Source organism: Lampetra planeri, chromosome 27 (genome assembly GCF_965212315.1).
Source record: "Lampetra planeri chromosome 27, kcLamPlan1.2.h2, whole genome shotgun sequence".
Classification (NCBI taxonomy): Eukaryota; Metazoa; Chordata; class Hyperoartia; order Petromyzontiformes; family Petromyzontidae; genus Lampetra; species Lampetra planeri.
Window position 1 is genome coordinate 5,469,004 of NC_136133.1, and position 24,252 is coordinate 5,493,255.

The 24,252-nt window shown below is 48.9% G+C and overlaps 2 protein-coding genes across 2 annotated transcripts in view; both read right to left on the reverse strand.

The window, feature by feature from the left end:
* CSTF3 (cleavage stimulation factor subunit 3) overlaps positions 1-3,867 on the reverse strand; it is a 51,977-nt gene extending 48,110 nt beyond the window's left edge. The window contains exon 1 of the mRNA XM_078607343.1: positions 3,590-3,867. Within this exon, the coding sequence (XP_078463469.1) occupies positions 3,590-3,616 (27 nt within the window). The 5' untranslated portion in view covers positions 3,617-3,867. The remainder of the gene's footprint in view (positions 1-3,589) is intronic.
* A 3,849-nt stretch (positions 3,868-7,716) lies between these two features.
* On the reverse strand, positions 7,717-24,252 carry LOC144728063 (uncharacterized). The gene is made up of 4 exons (XM_078607345.1): positions 23,781-24,252; positions 14,540-14,667; positions 12,819-13,025; positions 7,717-9,110 (listed from the first exon to the last, which is right to left on the reverse strand). The coding sequence occupies exons 1-4, from the start codon at positions 24,013-24,015 to the stop codon at positions 9,078-9,080; spliced, it is 603 nt and encodes a 200-aa protein (XP_078463471.1). The 5' UTR covers positions 24,016-24,252; the 3' UTR covers positions 7,717-9,077.

Sequence of the window (24,252 nt, forward strand, 5' to 3'; positions counted from 1 at the left end):
ATAAGATATTTGCATGAGGAGAAAATATTTTCATACTATATTGGAAACAAGTTTTGCTGTCTGGATATCCTGTTTGCCTGGCTGGATTCCTGACTGACTGGATTCCTGGCCCATGTGCACGATGATGGCTCACCCGCATCCCACAACATTGTCCGTGCATGCTGTTGCCCCCCCTACCCTTCACCCGTGTATCCCACGAAAATCCGCGAGAGATGAGGGAGTTTGAGGGAGATAAACAGGGGAGAAAGAAGGAAGGACTGGAGAGTAGAGGTGTGGGGAGAGTGAAATGGCATTAATCAGAGGACAAAGAAAGCAAAATCTAAAAAAGAGCGAGGGAAAACGACAAGCAGTGGGAGAAAACGGGAAAGGGAAGAGAGGTTGAGACTGCAAAGAAATGTGAAAATAAGGTGAGCAAGGGTGAGGTGGGAGGAACAGGGAGTGAGGTAGTGGGGAAGGAAGAGAGTGAGACAGAGGAAGGAGAGATAGTGAGGGAGTGCAAGGTAGAAGAGGGAAGAGAGAAAGAGACAAAATGGGAAATTGAGATAAATTGAGATACACAGTGCAGAGAAGGCAAGAGAAAGGTGGAGGCAGGGCTCTACATAAGATAAAAAGGCTTTGCTGGCTGGGACAGACGATCATGTGAAAAGGATATGTGGCTTGCTCGTTTATCCAATTGCTAAACTGGGTTGCCAGTAAATGGACCGATGTATGTTGGACTTCTTTTGCACCGTATGTAGCCAACCGTGCTAATCGGATGTGAATCAAGGGCAATGGCTTACAGTGCAAATTTAGAACCAGGAATAATATCGTGGTGGTGTTCTTATGACAAAAAACACCACATTCATCAATAACTGCCTTAAATATGTATGTGCTACAAAGAAGGGCCATTGCCCAAAACGTCGCCTATATATTTTTCTTTGGTCTAAAATAAAAAATATATAGGCCACGTTTTAAGGCAGTGTTATTGATGAATGTGTTGAGTTCCATTGTTGTGCACCACGCTTCCTTTACATTGGAAGGATCAACTTTACAGGAGATTTTTTTTTACACCAGCTACAGAGATGAGTAAAGTTCAAGCATTAACACTTTCAACCTTGATTGGAAAGCATAACATTTTTTACCGACCACACCATCAACTCCATGAAAATGAGACAAAAGATGGTTTCTTATTTTCCCCAGTGAGGCGGCTAAATTCAGCACGTATCAACATTCCGAAGCAACATTACGTAAATACATTAACACGAGGGCCGTCAAACTCAATTCTTCCAAGCAACATTTATAGTCTTCTTGGTTCTTTCGGTAAAGTCACGTAGAAGGAAAATAATAAAATAATAAAAATAAAACATAATAAAATAATTCTCACGACGTTTCGACCACAACGCAAGCAGCCGTCTTCAGGTGGAGAACAGGTCTGTCAAGTAGACATGAATGACTGTCTACTTGACAGACCTGTTCTCCACCTGAAGACGGATGCTTGCGTTGTGGTCGAAACGTCGTGAGAATGATTTTATTATGTTTTATTTTTATTATTTTCCTTCTACGTGACTTTACCGAAAGAACCAAGAAGATGAATCCCTGCAGTCACGAAAGCTTTAAATCGAAACATTTATAGTATTGACAAGGCATGATCTCATCGTGATGCAATAGGGACTTGGTTGCTAAAAGGAGTAGCTCTGATGCACAAAACGTGGGAATGCAGTGACAAAGCTACACAACTACACACCAAGGATTTTCTTGATTACAGATTTTGTCACATCACACATTTGCTCACATCATACACATCACACGCATGTGAACATCAGTTCACAAATATTTGATAACGTCACACAGTTGGTCCCACCACACACGTCATCACATCACACACGGTCATCACATCACACACATTTGGTCGCGTGAAGATCAACCATGACTAAGGAAGTCACGGGACCCATTTCCATCATTAACAATCATTTTTATTTGCAATGTACCATTCACAAGCCTCATTGAAAAAAATCCAACATTTTCACATTTATATTACATGAACCGGCAATGTGCTTTCCAAGAATAAAATACATTAATAGTAAAACCAATGGTTTAACTGCAAAATCAACTCAAAGGTGTGGTCATATATTTGAAGCTTATTCATATTCTTTGGGTCTTTCGGTAACGAAAGATTTAAGTCAAGAATTATATTTGAATCTTTCATCAATAACAGGAATAGGCAAAACTGGGACAAAACATCCACTGGAAACAAAGCCACCGTGGAAGGTGAAACTCAACCTAACAGAGTAATTTATAAACTATCTTAATGGTAATCCCTTTGTTCCAAAATGGGAAATGTCCCCATAAGGAGTTTTATGCAATGGTCCACTGGGCTCACTCCGAGCCGTTTTACTTCATCAACAATTATTTAACTGGCTGACTTTATGCGGCTCTTGACCACCTTTTAAATAAACCGTTTCTTTCTTTTGGCATGGAATTACATCCACTCAACGCAAAGCTAACACGCAGCAACACTATTAAGCAATGGCATTTTGCGGCGACCAATGCGAGCATACGTTAAGAAAATCACGTTGGTTATTAAAACGGCTTTATAAGTGAAATACTGTATAAACATGGGATCATGCATACATGTATACTGTACACTACTTCAGAGCAGAGACCGCAGGAATGGACGCGCTTAATCTATAGACTTGAAATGTATTTCGTGGTGCCACTCTAGAAGTTGATCATTCAAAAAGAGTGCATTGTGCTTCTTGGGCGGTGCGTTTAATTGCAGTGTGGTATCGTGCCTCTCACTTAATTGTGTTGCAGTGCACAGCAGTGCTGGAGTACGGTGAACCTAAGTAAATTGGACCTTAATGAGGTCCTGTGTATTGTATAGGTTGTATTGTGGTCTACTCGAATATGTGCCATTGTAATATGGTAAACTGTAGAACCCTGCAGTTGCAACGTGGTATGCTGCAGAAATGTCTAACGCAATGCACGGTCTGTGGTTGTGGCCACGATGCGTATGCCCCCTGTATTTTTGGAACGGTGAGACGGCGACATTTAGACATTTTTACAAGGACAAAGAGTATAGTTTTAAGTATAATCAGCTTAAAGTGGACTTTACGTATGCACCACTCCACAATTATTAATAACACAGTAGTTGGGCGTTTGTTTTAGACCCAAAAGGTCAGGTAACAAACAGCACTATCAAAGTTGCGGGGTCATTAAGGGTTAGTGGACACGTTTATTCAATTGCGCAAGGTTAGAAGGCGCTTGCCATTAAAACCTAAAAAAATAAAAAATAAATACTCCCTCAGCAGTCTAATCTAATCGTTCGGCCTCATTTGTTGTTGTTGTCCCGTCTCCCTCAGTCTCTTTTCTCTCGAACTGTGGGATTTTCGTAGCCACGGCCCCGCGTGAAAAGCCCTCGTGGAGTAAAAAACGAGGCCCGGGGTCGCCTCGGTTCGACCGATCCTCCGGCAAACCCTCACCCCCTCAACTCCCGGAGCACTTTTACACGTTGCCGCGCACACGCTAAAGACTTAAAAGATACCCCCTTAACCAAACAGCCCACGGTGATTAACAAGATCCGTAACGAGGCCCTTCGTTGCATCCGTACCTGCTCTGCGTTGCCTTCGGAGGCCATGGGGCTCGCTCGCACGCGCCGAGCGGCGACTGAGGGTGGCCGCGATGGCGATGTGAGGCGGTGATGGGTTTAATAAAACAAAAACCGTGTCGCCCGTCGATACGACGATCAAGTGGTGCTAACGACGACAAGATGATAACGATGACAATAATACCGAATAAACAACAACAGACGAGGCTACTGCTGAGGCGCTGCTCCCTCGACTCGCCGCTCAAAGATGGCGCTCCCCCCTGCCAACCCTCCTCCCTCCCTCAACGTCCGCACTGCGCACGCGCGCTCCCCGCAACCTCCGCGATTGGCTGAGCCGCCGTCACGTGAGCAAACTGCCAGGTCCGCTCGGCCAATGGCGAGAGAATAAATTGGGGGAGGGTTGGGTGGGGGGCGAGAGGGTTGGCGGCGGGGGAGGGGCTGGGGAAAGGGGGAGGGCCCGGCGGGGGAGGGGCTGGTGGGGGCGGGTTCGGGGGAGGGGGTGACCTCGGCGCATGCGCAGTGAGGCGTTGCTGGGGTCACGGCGGGGTTACGCGAGTTTCTTGGGCCTCAACCACACGTGTGACCAACAAGACTTTTGTCGCGAATTTATCCGCCAATGTCAATAGGGAGTTTAACACCCAAGAAAACTTTCGTGACCAAAATGTTACCCACGGCACTGGAGTTTGTGTTTTTGTTCGTGTGTGCGTGTGTGTTAGATCGCGTACATATACAACGCGTCGTTAAACCAACCCCGGACACAGACAATCGATTCGGGGTTGTCACATTAACGAATCGTGACAATTGGTTTACTATTCTTAGCTTTTTTCGGTAAAGTCACGTAGGTAAAAAAATTAAAGTTAATAAAAGGAAAAAAAAACCTCTCACTTGATACAGCTATCGTGCTGTGACGGTTCCAACTGAAGACGGAAGCTTGTGTTGCCTCCGAAACGTGATTTTATTTTTTATTTTACTTTACATTTTTTTACCTACGTGACTTTACCGAAAAAACCTAAGAATATGAATCCTTGCAGTCACGAAAGCTTCAAATCTAGAATTGTTTACTATCACGGAAACTCCTTTGCCAGTACCAAAATATGAGAATAGTTTTTTTTCCCGCTTTTTTATGGAAACAAAAAAACCTTTTGCAAGGAATCATGCCTGCATGAACCACAATACTTGTGGTCAGAATGCAAACAAAAACATACAGTACTCTGATAATCATGAATTTGAAGCTTTCGTGACTGCAGGAATCCATACTCTTTGGTTCCTTCGGTAAAGTCACGTATCATCAGAACCAAAGAGTATACTCTGATAGTATATGCATCGTCTTTGAAACTGATTAGTCCACACCAGAGACAGTTTTCTTTTGAGCCTCGTCTCAAACGGCGTTAGACCAGAGGATGCCAAAAGGCGTTCAGCACAAAGACAACGAACGCCATTTACAAACTAAGCTGCGGGGGTGGCCATCCTTGTCCACCTCCATGTGGCGATGGCTCCTTCCGCGCTCTCTCCGAGCTTACATTTACAAGAAAATATCTTACATTGACATGCTAATCTCTCACAATACAATTGTAGTAAGATGCAGGAGGCTTGGACGACGTAGTTGGAGGCACACGTATTTATTAACACCAACGTATTTACAGAGACGGGGATACACAACACTTGAAGGGGTATCGGCCCCTTCACCCGTCTAACAGGGAGACCCAACGTCTAACCCGGCTAGCCTGCTCCCAGGTCCTCCACTACAGAGCTAGGGGAGGCTATCTATCCCAGCCCTGGTCAAGCTGGGATTCACGGCACCCTGAGTCTCCAGACCGGCTCTTATAAGAACATCGGTCTGGGCTCTCGGGGCCACGCCATCGGCTTTCCCTGGTCGGTCCTGACAAGGACAGCGAGCCAGGGGAGTTCCAGGGCCTACTCAAGCTGGTCTTCAATCTTCGCTGGTTAAAGCTAACACTCGACCTCGAGCCCTCCGGCTCACCACCTTATATAGCAATCGCCCCCCCCCCCCCGGGGGGGCCGTGGGGGGTGGCAGGTGCGGACGTCGATGTAAGCACCTTCTCTGCGTACAGCCATAACCACGCCCCTTGTGTTTCTTTCCCATCCGTACCAATACACCTCTACACAATGGCCACCCCCAGCTTCGTCAAGATTTACCCGATCTTACATTTACATGCAAATTTCATCTCTAGCCCCTCCCACTGACCCTTGGGCTACACCCATCCCAAACCTTTATAACTCCTTACCTTGGCAGCACTTCCACCATATATTCTCAGCTCTCCCGCGATATTTCTCACCTGATGACGATTGCTTGTGTTGCAATCAAAACGGTATATTATTAAATCCTTTATATTAAGTTCGCTTGCTTGCTTGCGTGCTTGCTTGCTTATGACCGTGCAAATCTTTCGGTCGTTTTTTAACCCACTTCCCGTGATCCAATCGAGCTGACATTTTCCACACAGACTCGTTGTGCGAGACAATTAATGTTCGTGAAAAAAAATTCCCAAAATGTTACACTTTTTAGGCAAAAAAAATGTATTTTACATATATTCAAATAGAACTCATTCATGACTTTGGCTGAACATCACAGTGTAAGAGCCCAGAGCGTAACCCCTCCACAGGCCGTGGCGGAGTAGCGCAGTTGGTAGCGCCCTTGCTTCCCATGCCAAAGGTTGCAGGATCAATCCCCGCGTCCTCCACAGGCAAATATATTTTTAAATCCTTTATATTAAGTTCGCTGCCACGCATATAAAGGATTTATAGTGAAAAACGTTGTTTTTACGGGTTATACTTATTTTTCTTATTTGATCTATCCACGTGGCTTTACCGAAAGACCCAAAGAAGACTACTGGCTAGTTAGGATATACCTCACAAAATGGACAATTGGTTGAGATATTAATGTGTCATTCATAACATTTATTATCTCTGTTGAAACAAAATTCAACTTGTGGGTAGTATAGCAGTAGCCAAAAAGGTTGAGAACCACTGCTCGATAAAGTCAAGATCTGTGTAGTGACATAGCGCCGACTGTTGGACAGCAGCAGCAACTGCAGGTGGTCACTTAGCGCACACGCCGCTGAGCATATACGCGGGTGTGCTGGCAGGGCAGAGGAACTGGGGCAAGGGTCATGCTAAACCTCGTGTGGAAGCCCCTGGAACCCTCGAGAGGGTTCGAGAAGGGAGGCACGACTCGGGTGGAGTCAAGCTGTACCAAGGGGAATATAAGCATGAGGTTTTTTGGGTTAGATCACGTAAATATGTAAATGTGTTGTTAAAACCTGGCACCACCCGACACAGCAAACTAGTAAGGGTTGTCACGTGAAGAGAACATGCTAATTCGTTACAAGTACAGCACACCGTATATTGGAGAGCCAAGCCACATTTACAATCCGAGTACGACGTTTCGCCAGTAATTACAACTAGCTTCATCAGGCAACAGCCACAAATCTGAGGAAGGACAAGTTCAAAGGGCTCGCATAATGCACATTGACTCATTAATCCCTCCCCACCCCCCCCACTTTGCGCAAGAACGCAGAAATGTGGCCACCACATCTACGCCTCTAATGAACAAAAGTTAGACTTCTCCACAAATCTGGCTGTCGCCTGATGAAGCTAGTTGTAATTACTGGCGAAACATTGTACTCAGATTGTAAATGTTGTGGCTTGGCTCTCCAACACACCAGTGTGCTGTACTAGTGGCAAATTGCATGTTCTGTTTATGTGACAACCCCGACTAGTTGGCTGTGTCGGGCGGTGGCGGGTTTAACCGACACCTTTATATATTTACACGATCTAACCCCAAAAAACTCTTATGAATGACATTGGTCGCGAAAGCCTACGTGTTAAGCCTGGTACATCCCGAGCTGCCCCGAGCTGGCTTGGCACGGCACGGCTTCTGCAGTGGAAAAACAGCCTGGTACATCCAGAGCCTCCCCGAGCTGGCTTGGCACGGCACGGCTTCTGCAGTGGAAAAACCTGGTACATCCCGAGCCGCCCTGAGCTGGCTTGGCACGGCTTCTGCAGTGGAAAAACCTGGTACCACCCGAGGCATCCTGAACTGGTTTGACACGGCACTGATGCGTCCATGTCCTCAGTCTTAAATGTACAGTGCATGAAAATGACCACACGACTTGCATGTTTTAGCTTTTATTTTGACTGCTTCGACACATGAACAGACCGCACAAATGTGTTTTTTTTATTTTTGTACAAATCCGGATTGCTCCATATCACCATGACACAATGTGCTGTTACTATACAGTGTACAAACACATGCGAGTACTGAATTAAAGCGCCACTTATAGACCTTGCTCGTCTCTGTATAAATAACGATGTTGTTTTGGAAACAGGACAATAAATAACGACACCTCAGAGCCCCTTCTGAATCTGAGAATCGGAAGTCATTTTGTGCCAGTTGGTTTTGTAAAATGAGCAGGTCTGAAACCCACTTGACGAGGAGCAGCTGCTATTCCAACATCTCCGATTGCCTGTACCTCCGATTGGCACAGTTGGCTACATATGGTACCAAAGAAGTTCAACATACATACATCTCCGGCATGGCTCAGTTGTAATTGGTTGAAGCGTCACATGTGCCATTACAACGACACGAGTTAAGGCTGCTTTTGAAAAAAAAGCATTCATAAGATATCCCTGTATATTTGGAAATATTCCATGATACCAAGACTGAAGATTGTTTGTTAAAGAAGAACATAAGGGCTAATCCACTCGGCAATGGGCCACTCAGCTTTTGCACGGAAGCCATTCATGTTTAAGAGGATAATCATGAAGACGCAGCTTACAACGCAATTTTTTTTACAGGCAATCCTCAACAATTACAAAAACATTTTAAAACATGATTGTTCGCTGCCCTTAAAACAGATATCTTTCATGAGCAGTATTTTTTAAATACACACTTTTTTAAACTATTAACCTGCCACGTACATAAACTGAATTATGGCATTGATAAATGATTGACCATTATTGATTTTCAGATCGCAAACATTTTTTAAAATAGCTAACGAAATCAGTACCCGGTCAGCTTTGGCTCACCACTATAAAAAATGCATAAAACTCAAAATCGCTTTCAATGAATTCCCAGACCAAGCCTTTTGAACTTTTACATATGGCCAGCAATGCCAGTATTAAACATTTGGCTCACTGCAATCACCAAAGTGCAATGGACCACACAAAGTCTACATTTTTTCAATTGGTGGTATAAAAAATATCCACGCAGACCCTGTGCTTTTTTTTCAGTAACCCACCAGGGAAGCAGCTCGTAGTATTGCCACCGAAACATTTGCACCATTCGTACAAGCGGTCCAAAATGGCACAAAACAAGCAGCGGGAAACGAGAAAGCACAATTCACGAGGACCTTGGAAGACCAAAAAGGCATATTCATCTGGACTCATTCACAGCTTCCCAAGGGCAGCTAATCCCATCTTGCAGGAACTTTCCAGGATTTTCAGGTGCATTTTGTTCCGACTCTCATCTTCGTCACTCGTATAAATGCTCATCAGAAACGATTTTCTGCAACAACGAAAACAACAAAAAACGCTAAAAATTACACCATCACTGCAGCTTCCGCAAAACATGTTTAAACAATGTCAGCAAACAAGTACATTGACTTATAAATATGCACAAATATAACACTGTCCGGCTCTGCTTACAAAAATCCAATGGATTCTGCTATTATCCGTGCTTCCATTACATTCAACTCATTACACTGGTGTACAATTTTTTAGACGTCGTCTGATTCAGAGATAAAATGTGCTGTTTTTATTATGGATTTTGATGTGCTAAATTCAAATATGACAATTAATACAACCGATTGGCTACTGTTCCCAAGATATTTAAGTTTTTAGATTTTACGTCTATGTATATTGTGTAGATAGTAGAGCTTTACTCAAATTGTAAACCTAGGTCTTTTCATGTGTTTATGGTTGCTTTACACGATAACATGTTACCTATTATTGGTTCTTTCGGTAAAGTCACGTAGAATGGAAATACTATCATAAGGTGATGATGATTGCTTGTGTTGCAGTCGAAACGTCCTGAGAATTGTATTGTTTGATATTTGTATTATTTTATTATTTCCATTCTACGTGACTTTACCGAAAGAATCAAGAATATGAATCCCTGCAGTTACGAAAGCTTTAAATCAAAATTTAACATGTTACCCGTCCCGTTCATGCAACACTTTAAAAATCTGAAAAATGGTTATGTAAATAAAATTTGTTATGAAACAAAAGGCTAAATCTATTACGTATATACATATACATACTCTTTGGTTCTTTCGGTAAAGTCACGTAGAAAGAAAATAAATAATAATAGAATACGGCGTTTCGATTGCAACACAAGCAACAATCATCAGGTAAGCATGAATGAGAAAACATAGTAAACTTAGAAATATAATGCAATCGAAATGTCGTATTCTATTATTTACCGAAATAACCAAATAGTAATTCCTGCAGTCACGAAAGCTTCTAATCTATAAGTACATTGTTTAGTCCTTATTCAGCGTCTACTCGGCGCTTCTTGGCTTGTCTCTTGTATTCATTAAATGGAGCGTCTCTTGTCACTGTCCAGCAATAGTCGGCAAGCATTTATGGGCTCCATTTGCTCCGATAGCGTTTCTCCATTGTTGCAATGTACTGGTGAAATCGCTCACCAGGCTCGTCGCTCACTGCTCTGCAGTTCGGTGGGAAAAAAAATCTATATGAGAGTGCAAAAAATGCAACCAATGCTTTTGTATGCCTTGATGAGGTTTTCCGCCAACTCCCTGTAGTTGTCTGCCTTGCTATTTCCAAGAAAATGCGTTGCCACTAACTGGAAGGCTTTCCATGCCATCTTTACCTTGCCACGCAGTGCACTGCCAAATGATTCATCTCTAAGAAGTTTACTAATTTGAGGACCAACAAAGACACCTTCCTTTATCTAAGCTTCACTTAACCTTGGAAATATTCCACGGAGGTACTTGAAAGCTGCTTGTGTTTTGTCCATGGCTTTGACAAAGTTCTTCATCAGACTCAGCTTGATGTGTAAGGGTGGTAACACAATCTTCCTTGATTCAGTGGTGGATGCTAAACACTTTTTCTCCCAGGCTCCAATGACTGTCAGAGTGGCCAGTCTATCTTGATTTAGTGGGAATCTCTCACACGACTATCCCCATTCGCAGAGAAAACAGCAATACTTTGTGTATCCAGTCTGCAGACCAAGCAAGAGAGCAACAACCTTCAAATCGCAAAAGCTGCCACTGATGTTGGTCATAGTTGGTGCACCTCAAAAGTTGTTTCATGTTGTCATAGGTTTCCTTCATATGGACTGCATGACCAACTGGAATTGATGGCAAAACATTTCCATTATGCAGCAAAACAGCTTAAAGACTCATCTTCGATGACTCAATGAACGGTCTCCACTCATCTGGATCATGAACGATGTTGAGGGCTGCCATCACGACATCGATGTTGTTGCAGGCTACAAGATCACCTTCCATGAAGAAGAATGGAACAAGATCCATTTGACAGTCAAGGAATATGGAACCTCGAACAACACCTGCCAGGAGATTCCACTGCTGCATTCTGGAGCCCAACAGCTCTGCCTTCCTCTTGGGTAGTTCCAAATCCCTGACAAGGTCTTCCAGTTCACCTTGTGTTACGAGGTGTGGTTCAGAGGAGGAGGATGGGAGAAAATCTGGGTCATGTGACCTTGATGGTTCAGGACCAGAAGTGTTATCCTCTGCCGCATCCGACTCAAGTGAGAATGATTCTGGTGTATCAGGAACCGGCAGTCCTTCTACGTGGGGCACTGGGCGTATAGCTGATGGGATGTTTGGATAATGCACAGTCCACTTTTTCTTCTTTAACACACCTTTCCCAACTGGAGGCGCCATGCAGAAGTAACAATTGCTGATATGATCCGTTGGCTCTCTCCAAATCATTGTCACTGCAAAAGGCAAAGATTTCCTTTTTCTGTTCAACCACTGGGAAACATTTGTTCCACTAGTGTTGCAGCATATGTGTGGGGCCCACATCTTGTCCTGATCTCCAATATTGCAGCCAAAATAAAGGTGATAGGCTTTCTTAACCAGTGGTTATACTGCACTTTTGTGATGCAAAAGTCACTTCACCACAAACATAGCAGAAGTTATCTGCTTTGTTCACACAAGTACGAGGCATCTCTGCTCACTTTGGCTAAACAAAAATGTGTCCCTTTGCAAAATCAAACACTGACAAATAAGAGAGCACAACACTGCATGATTTTTCAAGCTGATATAGGAAAATTTGTCCAGCAGAGGGATGTAAGCCTCGTTATGATTGCATCATCCATGACTTCTAGGAATAACAGGATTCAATTCATATCATGTATTACACAATACCAGGTTCAGATTGCATCATTAATTGTTTTGCTGAAAAAGAAAGTACCGTCCAAACCCAGTCAAACTTATTCTTAGATCCAGTCAAAGATGTATTTTAGTCATTTCCAGTTTAATTTTAGACTTGAAGCTTTCGTGACTGCAAGGATTCATACTCTTAGGCTTTTTCGGTAAAGTCACTTAGGTAAAAATAAATAAAAATAATAGAAGTAATAATAGAAATAAAATAATAAATCACGACGTTTCGGAGGCAACACAAGCTTCCGTCTTCAGATGGAACCGTCACAGCACGATTGCTGTATCTTTACTTGATACAGCAATTGTGAGAATGATTCTGAATGATTCTGAAGCTTGTGTTGCCTCCGAAACGTCGTGATTTATTATTTTATTTCTATTTTTTTTTTATTTCTTTTTACCTACGTGACTTTACCGAAAAAGCCTAAGAGTATATTTCCAGTTTAATTTGAGATCCCTTCCCTTTATAACTCACTTATTCTCCGCAATTCCCAAGTCAAGGGTCGTATATACTGATCCAGTAGCATATCTTGAAAACTAGAGCCAATCAAAAATTTAAGCATCATTTTCATTGTCAGTGACCCAGAATTAGTAAAGTTGGACTACATTGATTTCGGAAGCATTTTGGCAGTAGACCAGTGTCATCTGTGACCCCCAATTGACCCACATACATTCCTATTCGTATGCTCTTATGGATAAGAGAAGTCACGTGGAAAATGCATCCGATTATCCACATTTATCCGTGGATAAGAAGCACACCCAGGAAGCAATTATTGCATCTTATCCCGAGTTCTTGTTCGCAGCCGTGGCAAAATTAATCCGATCGTCATTACGCAAGCACCACTCACCCAGCCTCCAAGCTCCTTGAGGTAGAATGCGGCGGCGTTGAACACCCGGCTCGCCGTCTCCGCCACGCCTTGTGCCTCAATCATGGCCCTGCGCATCAACTGGATCGTGGCCATCGCCTGCGTCTGCTGCATGGAGCACGATTGCCCATTGCCCACCAGCAACGACACCGACTGTTGTACAGCATTGCGCATCACGCCCACCAAAGCCTGCAGCAAACACACGTGTAATGCGAGCGTAAATGGGCAGGCCGGATGTGACGATCCGCGAGGGAGGAGTCAGGGTCACGTGGGAGAGGGAGGAGTCAGGGTCACGTGGGGGAGAGGTTATAGGAAGGAGACAGGAAGACATCTGGGGCAGTTGAGGGAGTGAAGAGGGCAGACCACGTTGGGTGGCCGCCGTGCCTCAGCCTGGTGGCTGAGGGGCTCATGACGGCACCAGCCAGCGGGGTGAAGAGAGAGCAGAGTGCGCGGGGCACACAGGGCGTGCAGGGGTTTCACGGAGCAGCTGAGTAGCTGCAGAGCTAGTGGAGGCTAGCACAGGGCGTGCGAGGTTGCACGGAGCAGCCGAGTAGCTGCAGAACTAGCGGAGGCTAGCAGAGGGTGCGAGGTTGCACAGGCAGCAGAGTAGCTGCATAGAGGAGCAGCAGTGGAGCTGCATAGGGAGTAGTAGGGTAGCTGCAGAGTGCGCGGGGCGCAAGGAGAGACGACGCTGGACCGAGGAGGAGGCCAGCGGGGTGAGCGGAAGACGAACACAAATAAAGGACCGACGGAGATCAACATCGTGTGACGGAGTCCTTTATTACACATGCATCCTGACTGTTAGTCAAAAGTTAAAAGTCGGCGATTTCCTGCTAAAGTAATCAATAAGGCGGTGCTCCTCTCCCCATTACTGCCCTGAGCCAGTGGTGTTGATTCCACGCTTCTATGAATGAGGCGAGACTATCCATAGGACAATCGCTGTTGTTTTCCCCACAAAACAGTATTTATTTTATAGACCCGCCCCAGAAGGATGATGGGTTGAGTCAACCACCAACCAGGATTTACACAAGCAACAATTTCAAGGCCTACACAAGTAGCCGGGCATTGATGATGAAACGGCAGCAACACTGGGCTTCGTCACTCACCCATTCAACGGGTCTCTCACATGTGTAGTGGTGTTAACTACTCACTGTTCGCAAACTGTGAGAGCGGATCGTAAACAAGGTTCTCCCGCTCAATCAAACGGTCAGGGTCAAATGGGGTGAGGTAGGATCCAAACGCCAGATTGGGAAGGACCAATTGGAGGGTCCCACAAGGTGGCCGGGGATTGGACAACTCGGCCACGAACAGGTATAAAAGCTAGAACGCTGAGAGCTCTTGGCCAGTTCTGTTACACGAAGACCCAAGTCGGCCGAAGACATCTAGGACCCTGGACCAAGCCCTCCAGCCCTTATCAGGGCTAGGGCTCAGTGTCACCAGTGGTCGGGGAGAGATCCCCTAGGTCCAGCCAGAGGACGCTGGGATAGCAGGGAGATTAGATAGCCTGCAAGGTCCGGAGGCTGCACCTCCTCAGGGTAACGGGTGAGGGGACCATATACCCCTTAGTGTGATAGGGACTGTATTAAGACAATAAACAGTGTGTGCCATAAAGAAGTTTAGAAGTCCGTCCTTTATAACACTACACATGCACAGTAGGAGCGAGTGTGTGCAGGCAGGCGTGGTGGTGAAGGTAGTACACACACCTCTTTTGTGGAGACCTTGACTATGCCACACAAAAGGTCCTGCATCTGTTCAGGGGAGATCGTCATCGTCCACTTGTCCCCAATGTTCCTGAGCAGTTGTGCTGCTTCCTTTATCAATTTTTCTTGTTCTTACATGGTAAAACAAGATACACACACACAGATGCATTTGTGCAGTACATAACAACAAGTGCACTAAATAAAAATGTAACAACAACAACAAAAGTTTGTTTACAATTTTTGATTTGCCCTATTGACACCGACGCAAATCTGCCTACTTTTGCAAATAACGTGACACAGAGAGAACCACGTTCGCCTCTCGTCTGGCAGTTTTCCACATCGTTGAACGGAGGTGCCCGAGAGACGTCACCAATAAAAAGTGGACGAAAGGGAACGTTTTCCAATACGTGGTAGAACCAAGAGGAATGGAGTCGCAGTTGTTGAAGGACCCATCGTTCCCCACAAAGCTCTCCACCGCTCTGCAAAGGGCAGTTGTGTGACGAGCGTGGCTGCAAAACTGCGGGTGCAACAGTGTCGCTGCACAATTGTCAGCGCAACAGCGCGGCCGCACAATGTTATCCACGGACCCACGGATGTCATCCATGGCACGGGATCAAATCGAGATCGTCAGGCTTTACAGCGCGGTGCACTAAATCGCGGCGCCGCCGCCGCCACTCCTCCCCCTGTATGCACAAAGTAGTTTTGCCCGTGCATGCAATCTCTGCTCGTGTCTTCTTGTTTGCTCAACCAGGCACATTATCATTGCGCAAACAGGCTCTTGCTTCCGTAACACAGCGTATCCATCCCTCGCGCTGAAGGTCTTCATTACTGTAGTTGCTGAAAAGGCGTTTTTTAAAGTCAAAGCCCAGTCAAGAGGCCTTGCCAACCGATTCCATGGCACCTCGCGATCTGCTAGATCCTGCAACTCTTACAAAGTTTACACTTTCGAAGTCCACTCCCCTAGCATGACACAACTGGGTAGAGGTTTTTCCCTTTTCCCTGTCCGAGCTCTGGGTGCCGATCAAGTGCATGTCGTATTATTCTGCACGCGTCCTTACTGAACACGTGCCACACCCATCCCAACCTCCGCTAATTGTATCCCACGATGCTTTCTTGCCACGTCCCATTCTGAACTTTCCATTTCCACAACTCTGCTCTGCCATACAATTCCTCGGAGCAAAACAACTGCTTCCATTCACCGATATGTAGCGGTGATATCATCGGTGCTCGTGCCGGCCTAGGTGCTCTTTGAGGCCATGTCGATCGGTGCAGACTGGATGAAACGTCACAGATAACACCTCGACGCTATGGGTGAATAAATTGGGGTGGTTTTGTCGATCGTCAAGTCGCCTGTGGTGGGATAAAGTGTGGGTGACTCCCAAGTTGTCTGGCCAACGTGGACGAAAATGTCGACGTACCCTCTGAGGGCTCGCGAGGCCTCACTCCAATGGAGGCCCTTCTGCCGGCAGTGGCATGAGCAAGCTATTTGCAGGGCTGGACCCTAACCTTTGCCCTTTACCTAATGGTGGCTGGCATACACGGCCATACTGTGCATGCCAAGCGACCCTATATATCCAAAGTTCAGAAGCTTCTGCTCCATTTACTTTCGTTAAAGTCCAATTAAATGGCCTGTACAGTAGATGCGGACATTACTTCTGCCTCAAAACACCCACCTCTTTTGGATGGCAAAGCAACCCACTCTAGTGAAAGCAAGGGGGAGGCGGGGGGGGGAATGCTTCCGACCACGTACTTCCATCATTCTTTTTGTAAGGGTGTGTGGTGGGTGGCGACATGCACTCGGTCACCAACTCGGCATCTTTTGCACCGCACAGGGAAGCGTGTCGCATGCAGAGACAATTGAATGGCACGATGGCAAATTTCGGCCAGAGTTCAAAAACAGCCACGCATCACGAGCGGCTTATCATCGAGCAACACTTGTGCAGCGAGTCTGTTGCAGCTACGAGACTTTGGGAATGTGGATGATGTGCCCCTCTCAAACCGGTAGGTCTGTAGATTAGTGTTTGGAAGTTGCACTTTATGAGGCTGCAGTTTATCAGAGGGGAGGCTTTCTACTCCGGTTGCTGCGATATGTTTCACAACACGACACACTCCGATATATCCTATTTCACAATAAGGCACTCAACTCAATATCGATTTCCAATAGATTTGCACCCTAATGACGTTGCACGGTTTTTTTTTCGTATTATTATTTTTTATTATGCTTTCCCTACTTTCTGGCAGGAGTAAAAACGGTTTAAGTTGTTTTTTCGACTGCAGTACAACAAACTGAAACCTGCCGCAAGCAGTGCTCATCATTGCGATTTAAAACCCTCACAATTGCGCACTCTAACAGTGGTCGTAATTTTTTACTTGTAACGCACCGCTGCATTGTATTAATTCGCCCACCCGCGAAGATAGCAACCCACTCAGGAGGTGCCAAGGAGGAACCACAATGGTGGAGCCAGGATTTTCAGGTGGGGGGGGGGCAACCCCTCCAGAAATGAAAAATGATAGAGGAGTTGTTAGTAAGTGAGAACTTGTCCCTTGCTTTTTATTCGAGGCGTGTGCGGCGATGGCGCAGCCATCGATCGAGGGTCGAATTCGAACCATGTGTGATCGGCATCGCGCTCGCTGAAGGTGAATGCCTTCAGGGAAGTCGTGTACTGTATACGCAACTGCGCACAATTCTGTGAGTCACTTATAACTGCTTTGCCGTTACTTATTGCCAATTATGGACTCAGACTATTGTCCTATCATCTCATAGTCCCTGGCACGGAATAATATGCTACACAGTGGCAGTGGGGGTCGCAAAATGCCGATTTATTACTAATAAACCCCAGTGATCCGATTGAAATTAGGGATTTCGATCGGATCATTGGGGGGGCACGTGCTGAACCAGCGACAAGGGGGAAAGACAGCAGCCATGCTGTGAGCTGGCTATACCGAGACTTTAAATAGGTTATTTTTGTCGCTCTCTCGTTAAACAAAGTTTGACACGCGTGTCAGCCAGACCAGGACAGAAGTACAGGTTGGTTTTCACAAGATAAGACCTGCTCGATGTTTGGGTTACAGCTTACTTGACGAGACAGTAACGGGGTACAGAAATGCAGTTACCACACAGGTCAGGGAGTTCAACTCTAACAACGCGCCACCAAAAGTTACTTTATTGAGTTCAACTCCTGGTTGGGGATTGACTCGGCCCATCATCCACCTGGGGTCGATAAAAATCAGTACCACTTTGAGTGGTGCTGCTGCACAATGTTATCCACGGACCCACTTGTGTTATCCATGGCACGTAATCCAACTGAGATCGTCAGGCTTGACATGCAAACTCCACATATACAGGCGTCAAAGTCGGGGTCGAACCCAAGACCTCCTGTATACCAGGCGAGGTAGTTAGCATCTCGCGACAGTGCCGTATAAGCTACGAATTCCATTGACATTGCCAATCAACAAATACTATCTGCAAACGTGACAACCTGTGAATAACACCAGTGTGACGTGTACAGGGGACACGCGAACGCGGGTATTGGGCAGAGTAGCTGCTGGGTGTGATGAACTCTCAGTGCTGAGTCACGCGGTCAGAGCAGTACTGCGTCACTACGTGGAAATAAACCCGATGGATGGGATGGGAAACATCGTTCTGAGTTCACCAACCGCATGCATCCTCTCACCCACCGCACGCACCCTCTCTCCACTCACCAACCCCATTCCACTCAACAAACACCCTCAACCCACTCCACTCACCAACCCCCACCTTACCCCCTCTCATCCACTCCACTCACCAACCCCCACCTTACCCCCTCTCATCCACTCCACAACCCCACTCGCCCACTCACCAACTCCACTCACCAACCTCACCTCGCCCTCTCACCAACTCCACTCGCGAACCCACCAACCCCACTCACCAACCCCACTCACCAAACCCACTCACCAACCCCACTCACCCTCTCGATAAATCCCCTCGTGAGCTCCTCACCAACCAACCCCGCTCACCTGCTCACCAACCACTCTAGGTAAGGAATGGTCAGGCTCCTCCACCACGCACGGAGTATGGGTACGAGGAGCTGCTGCTGTTAATGGTATGGAGCAGGATTTACCACCAGCATACAGTCGGCATAGTTTAGACAGGAATGAATTTACAGTTTCACGGTGCATTTTAAAAGTGAACAATGATCTCCATAGGACCTTAACCTACGTGTCCCGTGGTCGAGTCTCGTGACCATGTCTTAGTGTCTGGTGGCCGTGTCTCTTAATTTTATGTGCTATGAAGAAGGGCCATTGCCCGGAACGTCGCCTATTAGTTTTCCTTTCAAGGCAGTGTTACCGACTAACGTGTCGAGGTTGTTTTTAAGTTTTTTTCGTTATTTGCGCTTGCGCACCATCGCCGTAAACCCCTCAGCATCGCCAAATAAAATCTCTTAACAATCATTAGCATCCATAATAAGAGGTAATTCTTTTTGGGTAAGATCGCGTAAACCAGCCACCACCCGACAGCCGATTAGGAAGGGTTTGCCACAACACATTCCTGCGGAGGGAGCTGGTAGGAACGTTGGGTTGCTCGGTAAATGGCCAGGGTCAACGGCGGCGTGGTGTATTCCGCAAATATGGCCGACTGTGAGGGCGGGCACAAGCCGGCGTGAGTAGGTTAAACGTTTAAGGGCACCACGGGGTGACCAGCCCCTCCCCACCCAGCCCCTCCCTCCCTCCCCACCCAGCCCCTCCCTCCCTCCCCACCCAGCCCCTCCCTCCCTCCCCACCCAGCCCCTCCCTCCCTCCCCACCCAGCCCCTCCCTCCCTCCCCACCCAGCCCCTCCCTCCCTCCCCACCCAGCCCCTCCCTCCCTCCCCACCCAGCCCCTCCCTCCCTCCCCACCCAGCCCCTCCCTCCCTCCCCACCCAGCCCCTCCCTCCCTCCCCACCCAGCCCCTCCCTCCCTCCCCACCCAGCCCCTCCCTCCCTCCCCACCCAGCCCCTCCCTCCCTCCCCACCCAGCCCCTCCCTCCCTCCCCACCCAGCCCCTCCCTCCCTCCCCACCCAGCCCCTCCCTCCCTCCCCACCCAGCCCCTCCCTCCCTCCCCACCCAGCCCCTCCCTCCCTCCCCACCCAGCCCCTCCCTCCCTCCCCACCCAGCCCCTCCCTCCCTCCCCACCCAGCCCCTCCCTCCCTCCCCACCCAGCCCCTCCCTCCCTCCCCACCCAGCCCCTCCCTCCCTCCCCACCCAGCCCCTCCCTCCCTCCCCACCCAGCCCCTCCCTCCCTCCCCACCCAGCCCCTCCCTCCCTCCCCACCCAGCCCCTCCCTCCCTCCCCACCCAGCCCCTCCCTCCCTCCCCACCCAGCCCCTCCCTCCCTCCCCACCCAGCCCCTCCCTCCCTCCCCACCCAGCCCCTCCCTCCCTCCCCACCCAGCCCCTCCCTCCCTCCCCACCCAGCCCCTCCCTCCCTCCCCACCCAGCCCCTCCCTCCCTCCCCACCCAGCCCCTCCCTCCCTCCCCACCCAGCCCCTCCCTCCCTCCCCACCCAGCCCCTCCCTCCCTCCCCACCCAGCCCCTCCCTCCCTCCCCACCCAGCCCCTCCCTCCCTCCCCACCCAGCCCCTCCCTCCCTCCCCACCCAGCCCCTCCCTCCCTCCCCACCCAGCCCCTCCCTCCCTCCCCACCCAGCCCCTCCCTCCCTCCCCACCCAGCCCCTCCCTCCCTCCCCACCCAGCCCCTCCCTCCCTCCCCACCCAGCCCCTCCCTCCCTCCCCACCCAGCCCCTCCCTCCCTCCCCACCCAGCCCCTCCCTCCCTCCCCACCCAGCCCCTCCCTCCCTCCCCACCCAGCCCCTCCCTCCCTCCCCACCCAGCCCCTCCCTCCCTCCCCACCCAGCCCCTCCCTCCCTCCCCACCCAGCCCCTCCCTCCCTCCCCACCCAGCCCCTCCCTCCCTCCCCACCCAGCCCCTCCCTCCCTCCCCACCCAGCCCCTCCCTCCCTCCCCACCCAGCCCCTCCCTCCCCACCCAGCCCCTCCCTCCCTCCCCACCCAGCCCCTCCCTCCCCACCCAGCCCCTCCCTCCCTCCCCACCCAGCCCCTCCCCACCCTCCCCTCTCCACCCAGCCCCACCCCTCCCATTTTTGGATGCACCACGGACGGACACAATAATCCCCTGTGGGCTGGTGTAACCAGGAGGTTCCTACCAGTATAAACAAAACGTGCCAATTCGTTACTTGTGTAAGGGATCTGCGAGCCACCCTCACGCACACGCACCATGCAGACACGACATCTCCGCTCTCGCGACAACACGCACCAATCACACGCGCGGGAATGCGCTGGACGGGGGGGGGGGGTCAGGGGTTAAAGGGCAGTGACGTCGCCCAGACCAGGCGTGCTAGACGCGGATGTGTATTGGGAGCGGAGATTGAGGGGTTAAAAGGGGCTGTGGGATGTGTGAAGGGGGTTGGTCTTTGAACGAGTGTTGCCGTGCGTTGGTGCAATAAAGAAGTGCTTAAACCATTATAGGACTCCTCTTCACTAGTACAGCACTAACCGGTGTGTTGGAGAGTAAACCCACAACATATTCTTATTCTTGGTTCTTTCGGTAAAGTCACGTAGAAGGGAAGTAATAAAATTATATTTTTTTATATTTATATTTTATTATTGCCCTTCTACGTGACTTTACCGAAAGAACCAAGAATATGAATCCCTGCAGTCGCGAAAGCTTTAAATCAAAATTTAAACCCACAACAGTTACAATTCGAGTACCACGTTTCGCCAATAATTACCACCAGCATCATCAGGCGACGGCCAGATTTGTCATTTGCATTTTGACACCAATCCGTGACAGATGCACGTAGGCGAGACTTCATCAGAGCGACAGAACGGACAGACCCGACCTTCACTTTTAAATCTTCTCTGACCATTGACGCCGCCCTAATGCCGTGACGCGCATCTCAAATTGCGAGTTTGCTCGGTTTTAAACCGGGTGAGAAGTCGAGAGACCAGTACGACGAGTCTCATTTGCGAGAGTAACCCTGGGGCGTTCATGTGCCAGTCACGGGGTGGGGGGCGAATTGAGCGGTGCAAATTTGCGGCGTCATTTTAGAACTTTGTCAAATTTAGACCGGGAAGCGAGCGTCCGGGGGAACTCTTTGACATCCACTTTGAAGCAGGCGGCCGCTGGATTCGCAACCGTGAACCTCTGTAACAAGGGTCCTATAAAAGGGGATTCTTCCACTGGGCCACCGTCACCAATCGATTCGCATCTACCGCTGCAGGGTGCCTACTGCTACTCCTGGCGACTGTAACCCTGCCGGGAGGGAGGATCTTAAATCAGCGGGTTCAAATCCGGGTTGGGTGGGAGTTACTTAGCTCAGGGGGGTCGGCAACCCAAACAACAAGAGTCGGCATTTTTTTCGAATTCGGTAAAAAAAAGAACCTCCATATCTCAAGAGCCCTAAAGCAGCCCCTTGATGAGCCGCATGCGGCTCCAGAGCCGCAGGTTGCTGACACCTGCCCATGGTGAACTGGACTCCCATGGTGAACTAGACTCCCGTGGTGAACTGGGCTCCCGTGGTAAACTGGGCTCCCATGGTGAACTAGACTCCCATGGTGAACTGTATTCCCATGGTGAACTGTATTCCCATGGTGAACTGGACTCCCATGGTGAACTGGACTCCCATGGTGAACTGGACTCCCATGGTGAACTGGACTCCCATGGTGAACTGGACTCCCATGGTGAACTGAGCTCCCGTGGTAAACTGGACTCCCATGGTGAACTGGACTCCCATGGTGAACTGAACTCCCATGGTGAACTGAGCTCCCGTGGTAAACTGGACTCCCATGGTGAACTGGACTCCCATGGTGAACTGAGCTCCCGTGGTAAACTGGACTCCCATGGTGAACTGGACTCCCATGGTGAACTGGACTCCCATGGTGAAGGGTCGGTAACCAAAATAACAAGGAGCCATTTTTGTTCAAATCTCAAGAGCCCGCACTTCACTCCTTAAAGAGCCACCGCACGCGGCTCCACAGCCACAGGTTTGCAGAACCCTGACTTAGCCCATCATCACTTTCGGAGTGGATAAACAACAACAACGAGCACCACTTTGTTGAGAACATCAACAGGTTGTCATACGGAGAGGCTCGCCCCTGCCACGGGAATGTAGAGTTGCCACTACGGAGGAGACGACCACAGACAGCCAGAATGTTCATTCTGACTTTAAAAGCCTTCACGAACGTAGCTTAAACAACTCCAGCTGGAGAGATAAACTTTTCCAAGGATGTTTAATTTTACCAGGTAAGGGCCCACTGAGTTGTTTTTCTTCAGAAGCGACCAGGTCACAAATGATAGATCAACGAAATGGCTTATCGTCACGTGGAAACTTACGGCAGCCACAAACTCTAAACGCGTGATGATGTTGATTCTAAATGTGGAGGGGGAAAAACAGGAAGACACGGAGAAAAATCCACGGGACCGGAGAAAAATCCACGGGGAGAGAGAGAGACATCGCAAACTCCAAATATACAGCAGCAGGCATCGTCAGGGTCGGGAGCGAACCCACGACCTCCTGTATACCAGGTGAGGTAGTTAACATCTCAAAGCCACCGTGATGAAGATGATGAGAGAGAGACTAAATTCCAAATATACAGCAGCAGGCATCGTCAGGGTCGGGAGCGAACCCACGACCTCCTGTATACCAGTCGAGGTAGTCAACATCTCCTAGCCACCGTGATGATGATGATGAGAGACAGAGAGACACGCAAACTCAAAATATACAGCAGCAGGCATCGTCAGGGTCGGGAGCGAACCCACGCCCTCCTGAACACCAGGCGAGGTAGTCAACATCTAGCCACCGTGATGAAGATGAGAGAGACACGCAAACTCCAAATATACAGCAGCAGGCATAGTCATGGTCGGGATCGAACCCACGACCACCTGTGTACCAGGCGAGGTAGTTAACATCTCATAGCCACCGTGATGATGCTGAGAGAGAGAGACACGCAAACTCCAAATATACAGCAGCAGGCATCGTCAGGGTCGGGATCGAACCCACGTCCTCCTGCATACCAGGCGAGGTAGTTAACATCTCATAGCCACCGTGATGATGATGATGATGAGAGAGAGAGACACGCAAACTACAAATATACAGCAGCAGGCATCGTCAGGGTCGGGATCGAACCCACGACCACCTGTACACCAGGCGAGGCAGTTAACACCGAGACAGAGAAGTCGCCCCGAGTCACACGCACGCCAGAGTGGCCCTACCTGGGGAGGTCTCGCTACCAAACGTGGGCCCGTCCGCGTCCAGCAGCTCATCGTCCGACAGAGAGGTGAGCGAGGTGGGGGGGGAGGTCGGCGCGGCCACCCCGTTGCGGCTCGAGGCGTCTCGGGGCCCGATGCCTTGAAGCCGCAGCTTCTCCACGGAGTCGTGGCTCTGCTCGGGGCACAGAGCCAGGTACTCGAGCAGAAGGCGGTGCTCGCTCGTCAACTCGGTCCTCATGGCGCTGGTTCCCCACCCGCCACCTCGCTCAATCGCTCCTGCTCGAGCCTCGTCCGCGCGCACTGACACCAGCAGCAGCACTACCACCAATCAGCACCACCAGCAATCAGCACTACCACCAATCAGCACCACCAGCAATCAGCACCACCAGCAATCAGCACTACCACCACCACCACCAATCAGCACTACCACCACCACCACCAATCAGCACTACCACCACCAATCAGTACCACCACC